Below are 20,402 nucleotides of genomic sequence, written 5' to 3'. Positions count from 1 at the left end.
GGTATGTATTGAAGAGTATTGGCAGAGTATTGCAGAGTATTGGCAGGGTATGTATTGAAGAGTATTGGCAGAGTATTGCAGAGCATCGGCAGGGTATGTATTGGCAAGGTATTGCAGAGTATTGATAGGGTATTGCAGAGTATTGGCAGGGTATGTATTGCAGAGTATTGGCAGGGTATTGCAGAGTATTGATAGGGTATGTATTTTAGAGTATTGATAGGGTATTGCAGAGTATTGGCAGGGTATTGCAGACTATTGGCAGGGTATTGCAGACTATTGGCAGGGTATTGCAGAGTATTGGCAGGGTATTGCAGAGTATTGGCAGGGTATGTATTGGCAGGGTATTGCAGAGTATTGATAGGGTATTGCAGAGTATTGGCAGGGTATTGCAGAGTATTGGCACAGTATTTCAGAGTATTGATAGGTTATTGCAGAGTATTGGCAGGTTATTGCAAGTATTGGCAGGGTATGTATTGTAGAGTATTGGCAGAGTATTGCAGAGTATTGGCAGGGTATTGCAGAGTATTGGCAGGGTATGTATTGAAGAGTATTGGCAGAGTATTGCAGAGCATCGGCAGGGTATGTATTGGCAAGGTATTGCAGAGTATTGATAGGGTATTGCAGAGTATTGGCAGGGTATGTATTGCAGAGTATTGGCAGGGTATTGCAGAGTATTGATAGGGTATGTATTGTAGAGTATTGATAGGGTATTGCAGAGTATTGGCAGGGTATTGCAGACTATTGGCAGGGTATTGCAGAGTATTGGCAGGGTATTGCAGAGTATTGGCAGGGTATGTATTGGCAGGGTATTGCAGAGTATTGATAGGGTATTGCAGAGTATTGGCAGGGTATTGCAGAGTATTGGCACAGTATTTCAGAGTATTGATAGGTTATTGCAGAGTATTGGCAGGTTATTGCAAGTATTGGCAGGGTATGTATTGTAGAGTATTGGCAGAGTATTGTAGAGTATTGGCAGGGTATTGCAGAGTATTGATAGGGTATTGCAGAGTATTGGCAGGGTATGTATTGCAGAGTATTGATAGGGTATGTATTGTAGAGTATTGATAGGGTATTGCAGAGTATTGGCAGGGTATTGCAGACTATTGGCAGGGTATGTATTGCAGAGTATTGATAGGGTATTTATTGCAGAGTATTGGCAGGGTATGTATTGCAGAGTATTGATAGGGTATGTATTGCAGAGTATTGATAGGGTATTGCAGAGTATTGATAGGGTATTGCAGAGTATTGGCAGGGTATTGCAGAGTATTGGCAGGGTATTGCAGAGTATTGATAGGGTATTTATTGCAGAGTATTTCAGAGTATTGATAGGGTATGTATTGCAGAGTATTGGCAGGGTATTGCAGAGTATTGATAGGGTATGTATTGCAGAGTATTGGCAGGGTATTGCAGAGTATTGGCAGGGTATGTATTGCAGAGCATTGGCGGGGTATTGCAGAGTATTGATAGGGTAGTGCAGAGTATTGGCAGGGTATTGCAGAGTATTGACAGGGTATTGTAGAGTATTGGCAGGGTATTGCAGAGTATTGATACTGATAGGGTATTGCAGAGTATTGGCAGGGTATCGCAGAGTATTGATAGGGTATTGCAGAGTATTGGCAGGGTATTGCAGAGTATTGATAGGGTATTGCAGAGTATTGATAGGGTATTGCAGAGTATTGGCAGGGTATTGCAGAGTATTGATACTGATAGGGTATTGCAGAGTATTGGGAGGGTATCGCAGAGTATTGATAGGGTATCACAGAGTATTGATAGGGTATTGCAGAGTATTGGCAGGGTATTGCAGAGTATTGATACTGATAGGGTATTGCAGAGTATTGGCAGGGTATCGCAGAGTATTGATAGGGTATCACAGAGTATTGATAGGGTATCGCAGAGTATTGGCAGGGTATTGCAGAGTATTGATAGGGTATTGCAGAGTATTGATAGGGTATTGCAGAGTATTCGCAGAGTATTGCAGAGTATTGATACTGATAGGGTATTGCAGAGTATTGATGAGTATTGGCAGGGTATTGCAGAGTATTGATGAGTATTGGCAGGGTATTGCAGAGTATTGATAGGGTATTGCAGAGTATTGGCAGGGTATTGCAGAGTATTGATAGGGTATTGCAGAGTATTGATAGGGTATTGCAGAGTATTGATAGGGTATCGCAGAGTATTGATAGGGTATTGCAGAGTATTGGCAGGGTATTGCAGAGTATTGGCAAGGTATTGCAGAGTATTGATACTGATAGGGTATTGCAGAGTATTCGCAGAGTATTGCAGAGTATTGATACTGATAGGGTATTGCAGGGTATTGCAGAGTATTGGCAGGGTATTGCAGAGTATTCGCAGAGTATTGCAGAGTATTGATACTGATAGGGTATTGCAGGGTATTGCAGAGTATTGATAGGGTATTGCAGAGTATTCGCAGAGTATTGCAGAGTATTGATACTGATAGGGTATTGCAGGGTATTGCAGAGTATTGATAGGGTATTGCAGAGTATTGATAGGGTATTGCAGAGTATTCGCAGAGTATTGCAGAGTATTGATACTGATAGGGTATTGCAGAGTATTGATGAGTATTGGCAGGGTATTGCAGAGTATTGATGAGTATTGGCAGGGTATTGCAGAGTATTGATGAGTATTGGCAGGGTATTGCAGAGTATTGATGAGTATTGGCAGGGTATTGCAGAGTGCAACTTACACACTAGTGACTAACCTGGTAGAGAAGGAGAAGTAAACTGGAAAAGTGCAGCGTGTGGCCCCAGGAGGCCAGGACTGACTGGCACTGGGTAGAGGGGAGGAGGGGGGGGACAGTCCGGAACTCCGGATCCAAGCAGGCGCGCAGCGTGTTTCAGCCTGCCCACTGACTCGCGCCAGTGCGTGCCCACGTGCACGGCCGAAGTCATGTGACCGGTTGCTAGATGCGGAGCGGCCCCTGCCTAGCAACCAGTCACTCGGCGGCTGAGGAGCGGCGGCGAACTACGCGCTGCATAGCCTCAGCCCTCAGGCAGCTAATGGGAACGGCGTTCCCGCTGTGGGAATAGTACGGGAACGCCGTTCCCATGCGTTCCCGCAGGACTCGAGCCCTGAATCTACTTTAAAATATATTTTATATTTATTTTAATTATTAGTTTTTTCTTGTTAGTTGAATTTGTGTTTTTTTTTTCTCAACCTGACTGCCTATGTAACTATATATAAGGCCAGCCATACATGGGTCGAATTCCAAAAGAATTTTATTTCGAAAATCTTTTCTAAGAATTTTCGTTTGAATTCCGCATCTTTAGCGGGCCACACAAATGGACAATTCTCGTGCAGCCATTGAAAGTGAGTGATCGGGCATGTTGGAAATTTTTGGAAAAATTAACAATTTTCTAATCAATCATGGGAGAATCATGTAAGAATAGAAAATTCTCGTAAAGAAAAGAAGATTCCCATCGACGAAAATAATTTTCTGTAGCAACATGAGGTAAAATTGAAGACAAGGTTGGTTGAATTTCGAACTCAACGGTGGCATCATTGGATCACAAAACGCACAAAATTTCTGATTTTCGAAAGAAAATTAATTTGGAATTCGATCCATGTATGGCCTGCATTAGATGTGGGGAGGGATATTTTACAACACACTGCTGATTTCTAGAAGAATGTAAAATCTGAGCCAAATATAACTTAACATGGCAGCTAATGTAAAACAAAAGGTGTCACTGTAAAACCATAGTAACACCAAAAATATAATATTCTCAGTGTGTATATTTTATGCACACATTTCTGAAAAGATGATCGTTTACAAAAAATAACGTTTCTGTTTTGGTTTTACTGGTCCTTTAACTTGTCATCTCTGGGTATTAGTGATCGATGTATCTTAACTATATTACATAAAATGTGGGACTTTAAAAGTACCCAATTCTCAAAGTAACTTCAACAAAATAAATTGTATAAAAAAATCTTTTTTTTCTGTTCACAGAAAATATTCATAAAATCACAAATTGCAAAAATGCATGCTGTTGCATAATTTTATTTGCTACTTTTACAATCATATCACAGAATAGAGTAACCATAAATTGTTTCATAACCTCCAACTTGGCTGAATCAATTACATCTATTTGTTGGTAACACATAATCAATTATTTTTCAATTTTCCCACTGATACCTGCAGGGAGATGAGGCCAGTTCTCAATGCATTTCCCAGATATTAAAATCTGCTTCTTCAGGAGAAAATAAGGAGCATAATCATGTGTATGCACTTGGCCAGGTCCAACTGCACTCAGTATGTGGGGAGACGAGCTTCAGGGGATATAGAGATCCTGGCACATCAATATTAACACTCTAGACATACAATATCAATAAAGCTGGCCATAGTGCAATTCCCCCATCAACATAGTCAGTGTTGATGGGGGGAACCCCTTCCCGCAGAGCTATTGAGGCTTATTTACTAAAGCTGGAGAGTGCAAAATCAGGCTCAATTCTGCATAGAAGCCAATCAGCTTCCAGGTTTTATTGCCACAGCAAACAAGCTGAGGTTAGAAGCTGATTGGCTACCATGTACCATGCACCAGATTCTGAGTGCACCAGCTTTAGTAAATCTACCCCATTGTGTTCTTCCGGCACATGGAACCATCCCTTCCCGGGAGAACACATATCGATTATTGCTAGCGGCTACTCCCGCACTAATCGCACTAAAAATCCAACAGACTGGTTGTACCTAAGTTGATTGATCAATCAATTCGGGTACAATCAGTATGCACATACATGGTTCAAACAGTGGCGGCTGGTGAATTTTTAGGATGGAGGTGCCAGACCCCGCCCTTCCTATTTGACCCTTCCCACTTCTCATAAGCCCCATACCTTATAGAATCCACCCACTCTGTCCCCTGTATTCCACTTCCTTCCACCCATAGTATCAGGAGTATACAGCTCAGCCTCACAGATCAGGGTTTATAGGTGAGCGTTATAGATAGGGTATATAGCCCAGAATTACAGATAGGGTATATAGGTGAGCATTACAGATAGGGTATATAGGTGAGCATTATAGATAGGGTATATAGGTCAGCATTACAGATAGGGTATATGGCCCAGCATTACAGATAGGGGATAGGTCAGCATCGCAGATAGGGTATATAGGTCAGCATTACAGATAGGGGATAGGTCAGCATTACAGATAGGGGATAGGTCAGCATTACAGATAGGGTATATAGGTCAGCATTACAGATAGGGTATATGGCCCAGCATTACAGATAGGGTATATAGGTCAGCATTACAATTAGGGGATAGGGGTCAGCATTACTAATAGGGTATATAGGTCAGCATTACAGATAGGGTATACAGGTCAGCATTATAGATAGGGTATATAGGTCAGCATTACAGATAGGGGATAGATCAGCATTACAGATAGGGTATACAGGTCAGCATTACTGGCGGCTCCGGTGTCCGCTCTTCATGCTTCCTCCCTCTGTGTCTCCTGTTCCGCCAAAGCGATAGGCATCCAATAGGATCGCCTGGTGCTTTGGTCAATTGGGAAAGAGATCTCACGACCTGCCTTCCTAATTGGCGGAGAGGCACTGTAGTGTGAAAATAACACAAATTTATTCACTATGGTCACACAATTGGGTGGGATCAGGGCGCACTCTCTGCGCCCCCAGTCAACCAATTTTGAAGTATATTAGAGCATATGGCTCTAATCACCTGCTTAAAAAAAAAACCCGACCACCCCCGCCATAGGAATCCATGCACCCGGCACCTGAAAGGGACTGGGCACATGGATAGGGGGCGGCAGCAGGGATAGGGGGGATGAAGCCCATGTGCCCTCAATGCACCACGGTCTCTGCTGAACCAGCCAAGATTTGAACTGTCTATGGCCAGCTTAGGTATGCACATAGGTGAGCTTTTAAAAAAGCAGCCAAAAATATGTTCTTTAGTAGGACAGTTATAAAGATATAACTAAAATAAAATATTCCTTAAACACTCTCAAAGCTGTTACTGGACAGCCCATAGGAAGATTGGGGGCACCAATGGGAGACACTGTACGGGGGGTCAAGGAATGTTTTTGCCGCTATAGACTATCTATATAAGCATCCTACTAAACAATCTTTTTGCCACAATAGACTATATCCTTATAGCCATCCTACTTCTGGATGTAATAGGGGTAAATAAGCATTGAGGCTTTCATTCTGGGGCTGTCTGCAGAGATTTGAGGCGAGGGGCGTGCTGAAATGTAGTTGGTAGGAGCTGTGGAAAGCTACGTTACAATAGTAGAATTAGTTACTACAGCAAACTCTGTGCTGCCCACAGATCGATTCTGATTGGCTACTATCATTTTTGTAGTGTTTAGTTACAATAACATAGTTGCAGCTGAATTAATTTGGTCATCAGATTTATACTTGTATTTCAGGTATGGTGCTTCGGAAATGAGACCCATCACCAAGCTAACTGGACCGTAGACTCAGAAACCCGGCGCCTAGAAATTTCAATGTTACCCGCTGGTGTGACCTACAAGATTCAAGTAGCCGCCATCTATGATGTAGGTGTTGGCAAACCAAGCCAACCAAAGTACATCTTTATAGGTGAGATGGGAACGATATCAAGAAAATCATTTCTTGAAGATGACTTCTGTGTTTTTTTTCGTTCCTCAGATTTTCTTAAAGCCTATGTAAACTAAATATAAAAAGTATGGGATTACGTAATTCTGTCCACAGTAAATACGATTCCTTTTGTGTATTCAGCAAGTACAAGTTACACTAAATTCTGGTTATCCTGCCATGCTTTGACAATCCAGGGCTTCCTGACTACACCACCCATGGAAGCAGATGCTGCATGTCTTCTTCATTGGGACCCATAATAAGCCTGACATCACAGGCTAAGACACTCCTGCTGGGCTCTGCAGAGCCATAAGCCAATCACAGACTGTATGAGCAGGGAGTGATGAAAAGGAAGTAACTGCGGTCATGTGACCGATGTATAAAATACGTTTTTCAGGTATATTGGTCACATTACTTAAGAATTAGTAGGTTGTGGAATCAAAGTAAATGTAAGGCCTGCTTGTGGATAATATCTTTCACTTGCACTTTGAATCAAATTTTTCCCAAATTTGTGTTTTTGTAGTCATGTTTCTCTGTCCTTCAGCAGAGACAAGAAATTTACTTCACTTGTCCTAAGATACAACACAGAGCTGCTGTCTGGATCTATTAAATATTGTCTGCAGATGGCACAGCAGAGCCAAGTCATGTCCCAAGAAATCATGTCCCTAGACAATGGAAAGAAACAGAACATGAACAGAGACTTCTCAGGGATGCTTTAAAAGAAAAGCAAACTCCAGAGGAGAAATCTGGAATAAGGAGGGGGTCTCTACATAACTAGGAGTGGTGCTGTAAGAATCAAGTTTTACCTGATTGGCGATTTCTGGTCAAATGGCAGGGGGGAACTACAAGGGTAGGGACAGTGGTACTGCTGGGAGGTCATTCCAGAACTGTTGGCTGCAGAAGTAGTTGTCCTCATTGGGTGATCAGCTGATTGGGATAGGGTGGTTATCGTCCTTGTAACTGCAGCTTGGCTGGTCGGATGGTCTTTTGGAAGACTTGGAATTGTTACAAAACAGGAGTTCTGAGAAATACAGCCAGTGGCACCTCGCAAAGTCCAACACTTGTAACACTGGAGGAGCAGGTCACTGGCATGACTTTGTGCCACTTGCTCTGGAATAATAAAGTTTTACAACAAGCAATGGACCTCATGGTGTACCACCAGCCGTTTTTCTCTGGATGTGTTGGCATTTAGGGTGAGGACGAGTCCCTGCTTTGCACCTGGACAGCTGAGGGAGTGACCCATTGTAGAGAACTTGGGAGCAACTGGAAACCTCTACTTGTATTGTTGTTTGTTCTTCCAGGGGCTTGGTTCTTGGCGGAAGGTGGTATATATGCTCAATTTGAAGCTATCCTTGAAATGGTGGAATGCGGCTTGTAATAGAAGTAGAGCTTAGTTAGGACTTTTGTTAAGAAAAAACCTCTCCTGGCAACACAGTTGGTACAAGTTTGAACTTGGAATGCTTTTTAAATAAAAGTCTACTGTGGCCAATTTAAATTCACATCAAGCAGTCCGAGACATTATTTGGGATGTAGAATGGCAGGGAAGGGATTGAAGTGAAGTGAAATTAAGAACGACGTACATGCCAGTACCAGCTGATTTTGTTTTTAATTCCTCTGTCCTTGCAGATTTTCCTGAAGGGAAAGAAGAAACACAGGTTGATCATATTCCTTTAGATCTCCTCCTGCAGGTTATAAAACATCCGGCTTTTATCGCCACAGTGGGTGGCACCATCTGGATCATGCTAATGGTGGCCGTGGTTTACCTGTGTCAGCGTCACTCAAAGCCTTACAGCTCCAAGAAACACAGCAGTAAGCCCTCATTGTTTATACTGTGGTAATACATATAATTTATATTACAATAATAACACAGTTCCCATCTTTTACAGGTCTGTATCGATTTGCAAGTGAGGACACTATCATCAAACACAGGTAAGACCTGAGATCTGCTTATAACATACATTTATGTTCTGCACTGTGATTACAGTTTGGTGATAGGGTGCAGCTACAGTTGGCCTTGAGTTAGGTAATCCTTTAATAATAGAATTATTAAACTGTGTCTATTTCTCCTGACACCAACAATCAACCCATTCAAAATTGATACCATGTAGCGTGGACCCTTTGTTAGCAGAATGCATAGCTCCCAAATGTCCCTGATTTCAAGGGACTGTCCCTGATTTGGAGCAATGTCCCTCTGTCCCTCATTCCTCCTCATGTGTCCGTCATTTTAGTCTAATCTATATAGTTGTATATAAAATGCACTTTTTATCATTCAAAAAATGTTTCCCAGTGCTAAACCTTTCATCCAATTTCTAAATTGCTACATTTGTACATTTTAAAAGCCAATATAATAGTAGTGGTAAAAAAAAAGCACTTTTGGATTTAATTAACTTTTTTTTGGTTAATTCTCCTTTAAGGGGGTTGTGGCAGAAGGTGTGTCCTATGCCTACATACCTTTGTTAGTAGGTGTCCCTCATTCCTTAAAATGTTGGGAGGTATGAGCATGTAGAGTGAGCTCCCTGAATATGGAGTCTGTACACTCAATGTTTACAAAGGACCCTGTAAGGAGGTATGCATTTTCCTGCTTGACACTTCCATAATGTGACTCACATTTTCTCATCTAGTAGCAGCCCCCCTAATACTTACCTTAGCCCCCTCTGGATCCAGCGATGTCCATGAGAGACTTAGCTTTCTGGGGACTAGCCCTCCTGATTGGCTTTTGGCAGCCAGTGAGCCAATCAGGAGATAGATATAAGTTAACGCGTTTCGTGCTGTGTGAGCACTTAACACATTGAATTTTTTCACATTCCCCACAATGTCTTTTTGCTGTTTCATGTTGATTTTTATACTACAATAAAAATGGATTTTATTTGGAGCGCAGCTGTCCAGATTTTGGTACATAAAAGGTTATGTAGCAAGGTGAGGTTGGAGTGGAGGGGCTGGACAGTCATTAGAAACTTCCAGTATAGGAAAGGGCTATGACATGCAAGGAAGGAGGGCCCGTGCTAGGGAATTGACTCTTCCTGGATTAGTCCAATTTTCTAGCACATTGCAAGTCAATAAAGAAAGTCTTTATGGAAAGGAAAAAATTAGCAATCAAAATTCTTGAATTTTTTTTGAGGTTTATGCGTGCAATGTTTAACCGCTTCCCGACCAGCTGGCGCAATTATACTGCGGCAGGTTGGATCCCCTGTGCGAGCCATTGTAGCTGTTTGTCAGCTCGCGGGGTTGGGATAGCAGGTGCGTGCACGCCGGCTACTCAGTGGGGGTGCCGAAGCTCGTGGCCAATGGTCGCGATGACCGCCGGCCATGAGCAATCATGAGCAGGAGACACAGAACAGGGACGAGTGTATGTAAACACACACTTCAATGTTCTGTTCTGAGAGGAGTGACAGATCATGTGTTCCTATTAGCTAGGAACCACGATCTGTGACTTCCTCTAGTCAGTCCCCTCCCCCTTCAGTTACCTCCCAGGGAACACAGTATACCCCTTGACCGCCCCCCCCCGTGTTAACCCCTTCACTGCCAGTGATATCCCCTAGTGTTAACCCCTTCACTGCCAGTGACATTTTTACAATAATCAATGCATTTTTATAGCATTGATCGCTGTATTAATGCCAATGGTTCCAAAAATTGTCCAACGTATCTGCCATAATGTCGCAGTCAAAATAAAAATCGCAGATCGCCACCATTACTAGTAAGAAAAAAATTAAATAATAAAAATGCTATAAATCTATCCCCTATTTTGTAGACGCTATAACTTTTGTGCAAACCAATCAATATACGCTTATTGCGATATATATATATTTTTTTTACCAAAAATATGTAGAATACATATCGGCCTAAACTGAGAAAAAAATAGCTTTTTTAAAAAAAAATTGGGGGATATTTATTATAGCAAAAAGTAGAAAATATTGAGGGTTATTTAAGAAAGGCAAATCCACTTTGCACTGCAACTGCACTTGGAAGTGCAGTCGCTCTAAATCTAAAGGGTAGATTTGAAATGAGTGGAAGCTCTGTTGATTTTATCATTCAATAATGTGCAAGCTAAAATTCTGTTTTTTATTTTCCTTGCATGTCCCCCTCGGATCTACAGCGACTTTACTTCCAAGTGCACTTTCAGTGCAATTCCAAGTGCACTTGCACTGCAAAGTGGATTTTCCTTAAGTAAATAACCCCCATTGTGTCTTTTTCAAAATTCTTGCTCTTTTTTGGTTTATAGCGCAAAAAATAAAAACCGCAGAGGCGATCAAATACCACCAAAAGAAAGCTCTATTTGTGGGAAAAATAGGAAGTCAACTTTGTTTGGGTGCAACGTCGTACGACCGCACAATTGTCAGTTAAAGCGACACAGTGCAGAATCTCAAAAAGTGCTCTGGTCAGGAAGGGGGTAAATTCTTCCGGGGCTGAAGTGGTTAGAGTTGTAGACAGGGTCCCTGCAACCAGGCCCCACCAGAGGAGCCCGAGAGCAGAAGGGAAGAGGGAGAGAAAGCCACTATACGCTGACCATAGCGAATGCTCTGATTGCTGTTCTCCAGCTGCAGACAGAATCGTATAATTCTTGTATAGTTCATATCCCCAGTTCCGCTGGCAAAAAGGAAAATCAGAGAGCGTGTTAAGATTGTTCGTTTTAAATCAGACTATAAAATATTTTTAATAATAACAAGATTTTCGTATGCTTCCAATCATTCACTTACCCGACTAGTTGCCTCAGGAACTCAAAAGAGTTTGAGATCTGGCAGAATTCGCCTTTCCGCCGCACAGCCGTGAATTCGCTTTGCATGTCGTTCTAAGACAGGCTGTATTTCAGGGGAAAAAAATAAGTTAAGGAATGAGTTTGTGACAGCGCCATTTAACAGCTATAAAATATCGTTACGTCTCAGCAATTCCTCACCTCAATAAGACTCATTTGCGTTTGTCCTTCAGAAGCGGCAATAAATTGCTGTCTCAGGAGATATAGTGCTACGTATACTGTGTGACATTCTCCACGGCGGTACTTTACATCTTCCTGGCTCTAAAATATAGTTAAGTGCTGAAATAAAACATTACTTGAGCCTCCAGGGATTAACAATACTTTCGACTTTTTTTTTTTTTTTCTTTTTAAATGAACTCCAGGCAAACAGCTAAGTAAGCTATTGAAATATATTGTTGTGGGTGCAAAAGTCTTTATATTTCTGTCCTTCGAGTCCTGAGATATAATCAACCTTGCTAGGCTGCAGACATGAATTTTCTCTACTGTAGACTGTAGGCAATACAGCCCCCTCTCTTCTCCACCCGAAGCCTGTGATTGGACAGTGAAGGAGCAGCAGTATTACAGAGATAAGTCATCCTTCTCTTTTTATTCTGCTCTCTTCTTCTGTCCCCTGGTAGCTCAAATGCCCTGCAACACCACTGATTGGCTCCCTGCCCCTCCCTCTCCCTCTGTGCACACATACACATATATCACCCGTTTTTTGTTAAAACATAAAAAGATGAAGTTGTGTTGCATTGATAGACACCAAACAACATTCCGCACCCATGAAACTGTGACATTCCTTTGGAATTCAAACTGTCCATAGGTGTTGCTTTAAAAGCCTTTACGGATCATCTGTTTTGACTTAATCATGAGTGAACAATGGCCCTAGAATTATTGCAGTCATTCGGGTGTGCGCATTGATTCCTAATATGTTCAACCAAAGCACCATTTTAATACAAGGAGCACACAACATGTGTATTTGTGTGTATGCACACTATATTGTCAAAAGTGTTGGAACGGCTGCCTTTACACGCACATAAACTTTAATGGCATCTCAGTCTTAGGGCCGGTTCATACATGTCCAACATGCGCTCTGACTTCCAGAGAACAGGTCGCATGACATGTGAAAATCAATGGTTCCCTATGAGAGCCATTTTAACTGGTCCGACTTGTGTTGGTCTGACTTTGAAAATGCTTCCTGCACTACTTTGGACTGACTTGGGCACAATTTCAGCCCGTTAATTTGAATGGAAGTCAGGATCATCATCTTAACTGATCTGACTTTTGGCATGCCACTTGTTCTCTGAGGTTCTTGAGGGGGATCCCCACACCAAAAAAATATAAAAAAAAATGGCATGTGATCCCCCCCCCCAAAGCACCTTGGCCCCATATTGATGGGGATCAAGGACCTCTTCCTGACAACCCTGGGCGGTGGTTGTGGGGATCTGCGGGCAGGGGGCTTATTAGAATCTCAAAGCCCCCTTTAACAAGGGAGCCCCCAGATCCCAGCCCCTTCTCTCATGGTACACCCCCCACCCCATGTTGAGGGCATGTAGCCTGGTATGGTCCAGAAGGGACCTTGCTTTGTGCACTGGTCAAAATCATTTAGTGGAGGGAGGATAATGGTGTGGGGATGGGCTTGTGAAGGGAACTCTTAAGGCGTCAGCATACCAAGACATTTTGGACAATTTCATGCTCCCAACCTTGTAGGAACAGTTTGGGGATGGCCCCTTCCTGTTCCAACATGACTGCGCACCAGTGCACAAAGCAAGCTCCATAAAGATATAGATGGGAGAGTTTGGGGTAGAGGAACATGACTGGCCTGCGCAGAGACCTGACCTCAACCCAATAGAACACCTTGGGGATGAATTAGAGCAGAGACTACAAGCCAGGACTCTTATCCAACATCAGTGCCTGACCTCATGAATGCGCTTCTGGAAGAATGGTCAAACATTTCCATAGACACACTCCTAAACCTTGTGAACAGCCTTCCCAGAAGACTTGAAGCTGTTATAGCTGCAAAAGATGGGCCAACTCAAGATTAAACCCTATGGACGAAGACTGGGATGCCATTAAAGTTCATGTGCGTGTAAAAGCAGGTGTCCCAATACTTTTGAAAATATAGTGTATGTGCATGCACTTGGGGTTTTAAAAGGAGTATTAGCAAAAGACATTCACTGATACCCCTCCGCTCTACTTAGTGACATCTGTAGTAACCATCCCAGGCCCTTGGATGGGGCAGTGGAGCCAAGCATACATGATGGGGGAGGGAGGTCACTGAGGGAGGGGCTGCGTAGAGGCGATGGCATGTTCCAGTGGTTGTGGAAGTGTCTGTATGGCCGCTTCACTTGTACCAGAAAGGAGATACTCAGCTTGACAAGGATACACACACCCTGGCTGCTATAGGCCTCTCCTGTGCAACAATCTTGCAACATGCCACCCCTACGGCCTGTTATGGGACAGGGTTAGAGCGTTGTGACTCTAGACCAGGAAGTGGCTGAACAAGGGCCTTCATGGCAGGATCACTGAGGCTTATTTTAATGAAAGCTTCAAATTTAAAACATTTAAATTGACTTATCTATGATGCTAACACAATAAGGAATATATGAATCCTCTATAATATAAATCCTGTATAATAAGATTATTAGATTGTGATGATTGGGTTTACATCTGCAAAACTTTCCACAAAAATTCAATCAGTCAACAGCCAATGACATCCAGCTGGCTCAGAAGTTCAGAATTTATATAATCCATTGAAAGTGGCATAGAACTACAGCTTCTTGTCACCTATTTCTGTTGTGCCCATTTCATCCTCTCTAGATAGGAACTTCCATAATGTTTTCGGAGGATGTAACACATCGGTGCTCTGGGGGTGTTACCAGGGGATAAACACAATACCACATTACAGTTCTTTTTAAGAAATCTTTTATCGGTAAGAAGAAAAATGCAGAAAACAGAAATAAATACTTTTTCTTTCAGCCTTGTACCCCTTCCTTAGGAGGTCTAGCAGCTTAACACCCAAAGAAGAGATATAATTTGACAGTACATAGAGGATACAAGTCTTCACTTATTCTACATGGAGCACAATCAGAGAGAGAGCTTCTCTTAAGCAACAAGTCTTTGTAGCTCTTGATTTTCTTATGCTGCGTACACACGATCGGAATTCTCATCTGAAAAAGCTCTGATGGTTTTCCAGACGGAATTCCGACGGAATTCCGCTCAAGCTGTCTTGCCTACACACGGTCAAACCAAATTCCGATTGTTTAGAATGCGTTGACGTACAACAAATACGACGGGACTAGAAAAAGGAAATTCAATAGCCAGTAGCCAATAGCTTCCGTCTCGTAGTTGAATCTGAGCATGCGTGATTTTTGGCATGTCGGAATTGCATACACACGATCGGAATTTCCGATAGAAAGTTTTTCCATCGGGAAAATTGAGAACATGCTATCAATTTTTGGCTGGCGGAAATTCGGACAGCTAAATTCCGATGGAGCATATACACGGTCGCATTTTCCGATGAAAAGCTCTTATCTGTCTTTTTCTGGCCGGAATTCCGATCGTGTGTACGCGGCATTAGATGAACTATCACAGTTTCTTCCATCTTACCCACAAGATCTTTTGGCTTCCCAAGAGGGGAGAGCACTACTGGAAGTAAAAACAAACTTGTATTTAGACTGAAAACTGAGCAGATAGGCAAATTACAAAAGAATTCTGCTTTTTCCACTACCTTGAATCTCTCCATCTCAGTCTGTTCCCAGATGTCTGCAGAACCTATCGCTAACTAATCAAAATGGGGTACTGTCCTTAACTTCACTTCCCATTTAAGGGCTCCATCTTGGTGCAGATAATGCTATTTAAAGTACGCCTACACCCAAACATGTATGCTGAAATCTCACAAGAACTCTGAGTTCAATCAAACCCAGGCTCCTCCAAGATGGCGCCAGGAATCCTTAGTGGAGGACACATTTCCTTTTGTTGGATTCCCCTAGTGCCAGCATTATAGTGGTCAACTGACCACTTTTCTGACACTGTCTTAAAGAAAAATTACTAGCATAAACAAGTTTGAAGCCACATGTCCATACTGCCCAACTTTTTCAGATGGTAACGAGGGACACCTTCAAGCAAAAGTTAAAGGAGAATTATACAAAAAAAAGATTTGTTAAACCCACAAATGCTTTTCTTTTTAAGCACTGATATTCCTTGACTAGTGTATAACATATATGCATTTGCTACCAACCTATACTCCAACTTACCCCCCATTTATATAACAAATAAGACCATACCACCTTTGGAGTAAAATAGGCCGTAGCAGCCATTAATTTATTAATCAAACTGTATAAATATCCAAAAATATATAACTCTTTAAATAACGTAAAAAATAATAAGACAATAACAAAAACAATAACAACATCAGTTATGACAAACATCAGCTCCCCCTAGTGTTGGTCTTTGCAGGTCCACCAATAACACTCAGCTATATCCACAAATGATGAAACTGCGGTCCCTCTGACGTGGGTTATTAGGCCTCAAGCCGACAGGCTGACTCAGAGACAACAACCTACCGCAATGCCCCCATAATCAATTACCAGATAACCTCCGTTAACTGGGGTACCACCCTCAGGACCCGTACCACCGACAGATTCTGACTCTTCATTCAGAACTCTCTTCCTTCACCCGCAAAGACCAAACACCAGCCACTGCCACGACATTTCATGTTCTTGTCCTGAAAAGAAAAAACACAAACACACAACACAGAAAAATCACCACTTGACATATACAATCCAATCTTAGGGAGGGAGGGTGGGAAACTTTCCTCCAGAATGCTGCCTCGTGGAGGGGGCGGGATCACCTTCGCTGCACAGAAGGACCCATCCCCTACACTTCTGGCCAATCCCGCATCCCCTATCAAGCAGGGCTGACATGCACTGTTTACGCATTCATGCTAGCCCTCTGCCTACGGGGTTTTGTTAACCCCTGCAGGCTTTTCTTTATATTGGCTTTTGAAATTTACAAATGCAGTAATTTAGAAACTGGATGAAAGGTTTAGCACTGGAAAACACTTTTTGAAAGTTAAAAAGTATATTTTATATACAACTATATAGATCAGACCAAAATAAGGGACAATTGAGGAGGAAAGAGGGTCAGAGGAACTGATCCAAATCAGGGACAGTCCCTTTGAAATTAGGGACAGTTGGGAGCTATGCATGCCCATCTATACCAAAAGAAGAGTTTTGGTATAAACCCGGTACCCAACCCCCCCTTGCAAGGAGTTAATCTTTTAATGTTATTGAATTGATGTAAATATTTTCTTTATCCATTTTTATTTCAGGATGGACACAAGTGACTCCCCATGGCTTTCCAACACTTGGAAATCTGCATCATGTTCAAGAAACTACAGTAGCACGACCAGTGTGAACAGCCAGTTAATGTGGATGGAAAGCAAAGACACCTCCGACTTTCACAAATCCTGTAAGAGCTGCAGAATTGTGCCAAAAGGCTAAGCACCAAAATCATCCAACATACTAGAGAGTTTAAATCTTTCCCCTGTAAAATCACATGGTGAAGGATAGCCTTTCTCAGTCAGTGTTCTGTAGAACCCTAGGGATTCTCCAGAGGCTGCTAGAGGATCCTTGAACAATGGTGCATTGACTTACTGCCTAATGGTTCCTGCATTGTTCCCAGGCCAATGCCACTGGGATGAACCAGTGGCTTGAGATTAGCGGAGCTTCTCCTCTTTTCTCTGCGATAAGAAGGAATTGACATCAAAGATTTTAGTTGCCCCTAAGGGGTTGTTCACACCCCACAGTTGAGCTGCACTTCTACTGCCCCCCCCCCAGCTGCTCCCCCTTTAGCGGCAAAGGGAGTGTACAAGGGTGTACACGTCATGTTTACAGCAGGAATTATATTCCCTGTCACTTTCAGTGCGCATAGTGCCCAATGAGCCCAGCCCATTCAAGTGAATGGAGCTGCTATACAAGTACCCCACAACCACGTACAGTACAATTGTGATATGCTAGTATGGGGTTCAAGGGGTTAAAGCAGGCAGTAAGGAGGTGATACAAAGCCTCTTTACCACCTGTCAAATGCACTCTGAAGAGCTGTCAGAATGTGGATCGCGCTTCAGAGATCAAAGCACGTGTAAACAAGCCCTAGGCCGAAACTTTTTTTTTTCTCCTTTGGATAGAGTAAGGGAGGGCTATAAACCCAGTTCATTGGGGAGATTTATATTCACGTCCTGTCTCACAGCCAAAACAGGAGGAAATCCCTGCACTACAATTTTCATTGTATGCATTTAGTTTCTGTTCTGTATTGTTTGCTTTATTTTAATTCTATGATTATTACTGAATGTATTTTTACCTTTTAGAGCAGGGGTGTTATTAAAAGATATAAAAGTCTGATGATGTACTCAGCTTAGCAAAAGGAACAAAATATTCACTGCACATGTAGCTGGTACTAGTAAGAAAGAAAGAAAGAAAGTTTGTGCCAGGTATAATAGAAGCGGACACAATGAGCTTTAATCAGGTTGTCAGCTTACTCACCTGGCTATCGATATGCAGACCTTATAAAAATTCCCCAATCCAGATAGTCATAAAATAATGACTTCATCATTAACAGACAGAAAACACACAAATACCATGGCTAGGTATTTTTTCATACATAATAAATAGATGAGTTTATTGCAAATTTTGTTAGTATTCGTGTTTAACATTGTACCATTCTCTTGCAATTCCCTATGCCAGTGGTTCTCAACTACGGGTCTGCAGCCTCCCTCCTGCCTGGCTGGAATTTACTATTCCACATTTGGGGGGGGGGGGGGGCTGCTATTCTTCCCTTGTGGATACTATCCCACTGATACCAATGATTTAGGGAGCTATTCTTCCTTGGTGGCCACCACCCTACTGATGCCAATGATTTGGGGGGCTATTCTTTCCCGGTGGATACTATCTTTTTGACACCAATGATTTGCTGGGGGTTTCCCCCTCTAGGGGCCACAATCCCACTGACACCAATGATTTGCTGGGGGTTTAACCCTCTAGGGGCCCCAATCCCACTGACACCAATGAATTGAGCTGCTATTCTCTCCTGGGGCCAACAATCCCATTGACACAAATGATGTGGGAGGTTATTCACTCCTAGGGGCCATTATCCCACTGACAACAATGCAATGAGGTGCTGTCCTTCCCTGGGGGGGGGGGGGGGTCATTATGACACCAATGATTTGGGGGCTTTTGCATTCCCATATTTTGTGGTATGAGCAAAAACTAATTTTTACTGGTTGGATATTGAAGGTTTTGGAAAAATTGACCAAGATTTGTTTACACTAAGGTAGAAAAGCACTGCCCTATACAGTAGCACATAGAATGGGTGAAGGATCATTGAGTGATCGATTAATTGATAAGTTTGGTAAACGTGTGGCATCTATAAACATGAAATCCATTAAAAACATTTGTTATTTTTGTACAGAGTGGGGAAAAAAGTTAAACCAGCCTTTCTCTACCTGGGTTCTTCCAGAGGTTTCTAGGGGTTCTTCGAGCAATTAGCAATTTGCAATTTTTAGATCAGTAGCCATTGACACCATAAATCTTTCAAGCTATTTGCAAGGGGGACATTCTTCCCAATGACTACAACTGTAAGGGGCATTCTTTTTACTGACCAATGACCACCAATTTAAGGGAGGCATCCTTTCCAGTATCAGCAATGTAAGGAGCATTCTTCCACTCAATACCAATGTAAGGAACATCATTCCCACTGACCACCAATGTAAGGGGATTCTTCTCAACTCTCCATCAATGCAAGGGACATGTTTCCTAATGACAGCCAATGTAAGGAGATTCTTTTCAAATGTCTGCTTACCTGTTTCCATGTGTTCATCTAGAGACCAGCCGACCCTCACCTGTCTGCTTTTGTAATCCATCCTCTGGCATGGCTCCACCCTAGCTCCTATCAGGGAGCTCTATATTAACCTGTGCACTGCAGGTCAACCCTGCTGATCAACCTTTGTGTGTTAGCTTCCTGTTACCTGCCGTGTGCTCTTCTGTTGTTCCGTTACTGACTTTGGCGTCTCCTTGACTATCCCTGTTTGCCTGTGATCCTGACCTTTTGGCGTGTCCCTGACTATTCCTATCTGCTTGTGGCCCTGACCTTGGCTTTGTCCCTCACTATCCCTATCCTCCTGTTGCCTACTGTGGGTGTGAGCTGGGGGACCCTGGGGGTCGCGACCTGGAGCCAGTTGCAGCCAAGTCCATCCTCACCACTAGAGGCGCTGGTGAACACCTGCTGGCTCTTAGACTCCGCGCCCCAGGGAATCTTACACTCTAACCCCAGTGGGATCTGTCTCCCGTCTGCAGCAGTCAGCCGTAGGGTCCACAACCTTGCAGTGCACTCCTGATCCCTACGGTGTGCATCTGTCACCTCGCCTCAAGGTGACCTGACAACCTTCAGTGTAGTGGGGCATTTGACTGACCTTCAGTATGAAGGAACACTACAACTTCATTGTCTGCCCTTCTTTTCTGGCTATTATTATTTTAATTATTCATTTCATTACAGTGCCTTGCGAAAGTAATAGGCCCCCTTGAACTTTTCAACCTTTTGCCACATTTCAGGCTTCAAACATAAAGATATAAAATTTAAATTTTTTGTGAAGAATCACCAACAAGTGGGACACAATTGTGAAGTGGAACGAAATCTATTGGATAATTTAAACTTTTTTAGCAAATAAAAAACTGAAAAGTGGTGCGTGCCAAATTATTCGGCCCCTTTACTTTCAGTGCAGCAAACTTACTCCAGAAGTTCAGCGAGGATCTCTGAATGATCCAATGTTGTCCTAAATGACTGATGGTGATAAATAGAATCCACCTGTGTGTAATCAAGTCTCTGTATAAATGCACCTGCTCTGTGATAGTCTCAGGGTTCTGTTGAAAGCGCAGAGAGCATCATGAAGACCAAGGAACACAACAGGCAGGTCCGTAATACTGTTGTGGAGAAGTTTAAAGCCAGATTTGGATACAAAAAGATTTCCCAAGCTTTAAACATCCCAAGGAGCACTGTGCAAGCGATCATTTTGAAATGGAAGGAGTATCAGACCACTGCAA

General features: G+C 42.7%; 1 protein-coding gene across 2 annotated transcripts in view; it reads left to right on the top strand.

Moving 5' to 3' along the window:
- Nucleotides 1–20,402, top strand: part of ROBO4 (roundabout guidance receptor 4) — a 202,668-nt gene that overhangs the window by 123,814 nt on the left and 58,452 nt on the right. For both annotated transcript variants that reach the window (XM_077457781.1, XM_077457782.1), the window contains exons 10-13: nt 6,389–6,560; nt 8,202–8,384; nt 8,462–8,504; nt 16,640–16,779. In XM_077457781.1, the coding sequence (XP_077313907.1) occupies nt 6,389–6,560; nt 8,202–8,384; nt 8,462–8,504; nt 16,640–16,779 (538 nt within the window). The remainder of the gene's footprint in view (nt 1–6,388; nt 6,561–8,201; nt 8,385–8,461; nt 8,505–16,639; nt 16,780–20,402) is intronic.

The sequence above is a fragment of the Lithobates pipiens genome, unplaced genomic scaffold (assembly GCF_037356315.1).
Source record: "Lithobates pipiens isolate NorthernLeopardFrog02 unplaced genomic scaffold, aLitPip1_a1.2 Scaffold_27, whole genome shotgun sequence".
Taxonomy (NCBI): Eukaryota; Metazoa; Chordata; class Amphibia; order Anura; family Ranidae; genus Lithobates; species Lithobates pipiens.
Note: the sequence above shows the minus strand (reverse complement) of the source record. Positions and strands in the feature narration are given on the sequence as shown.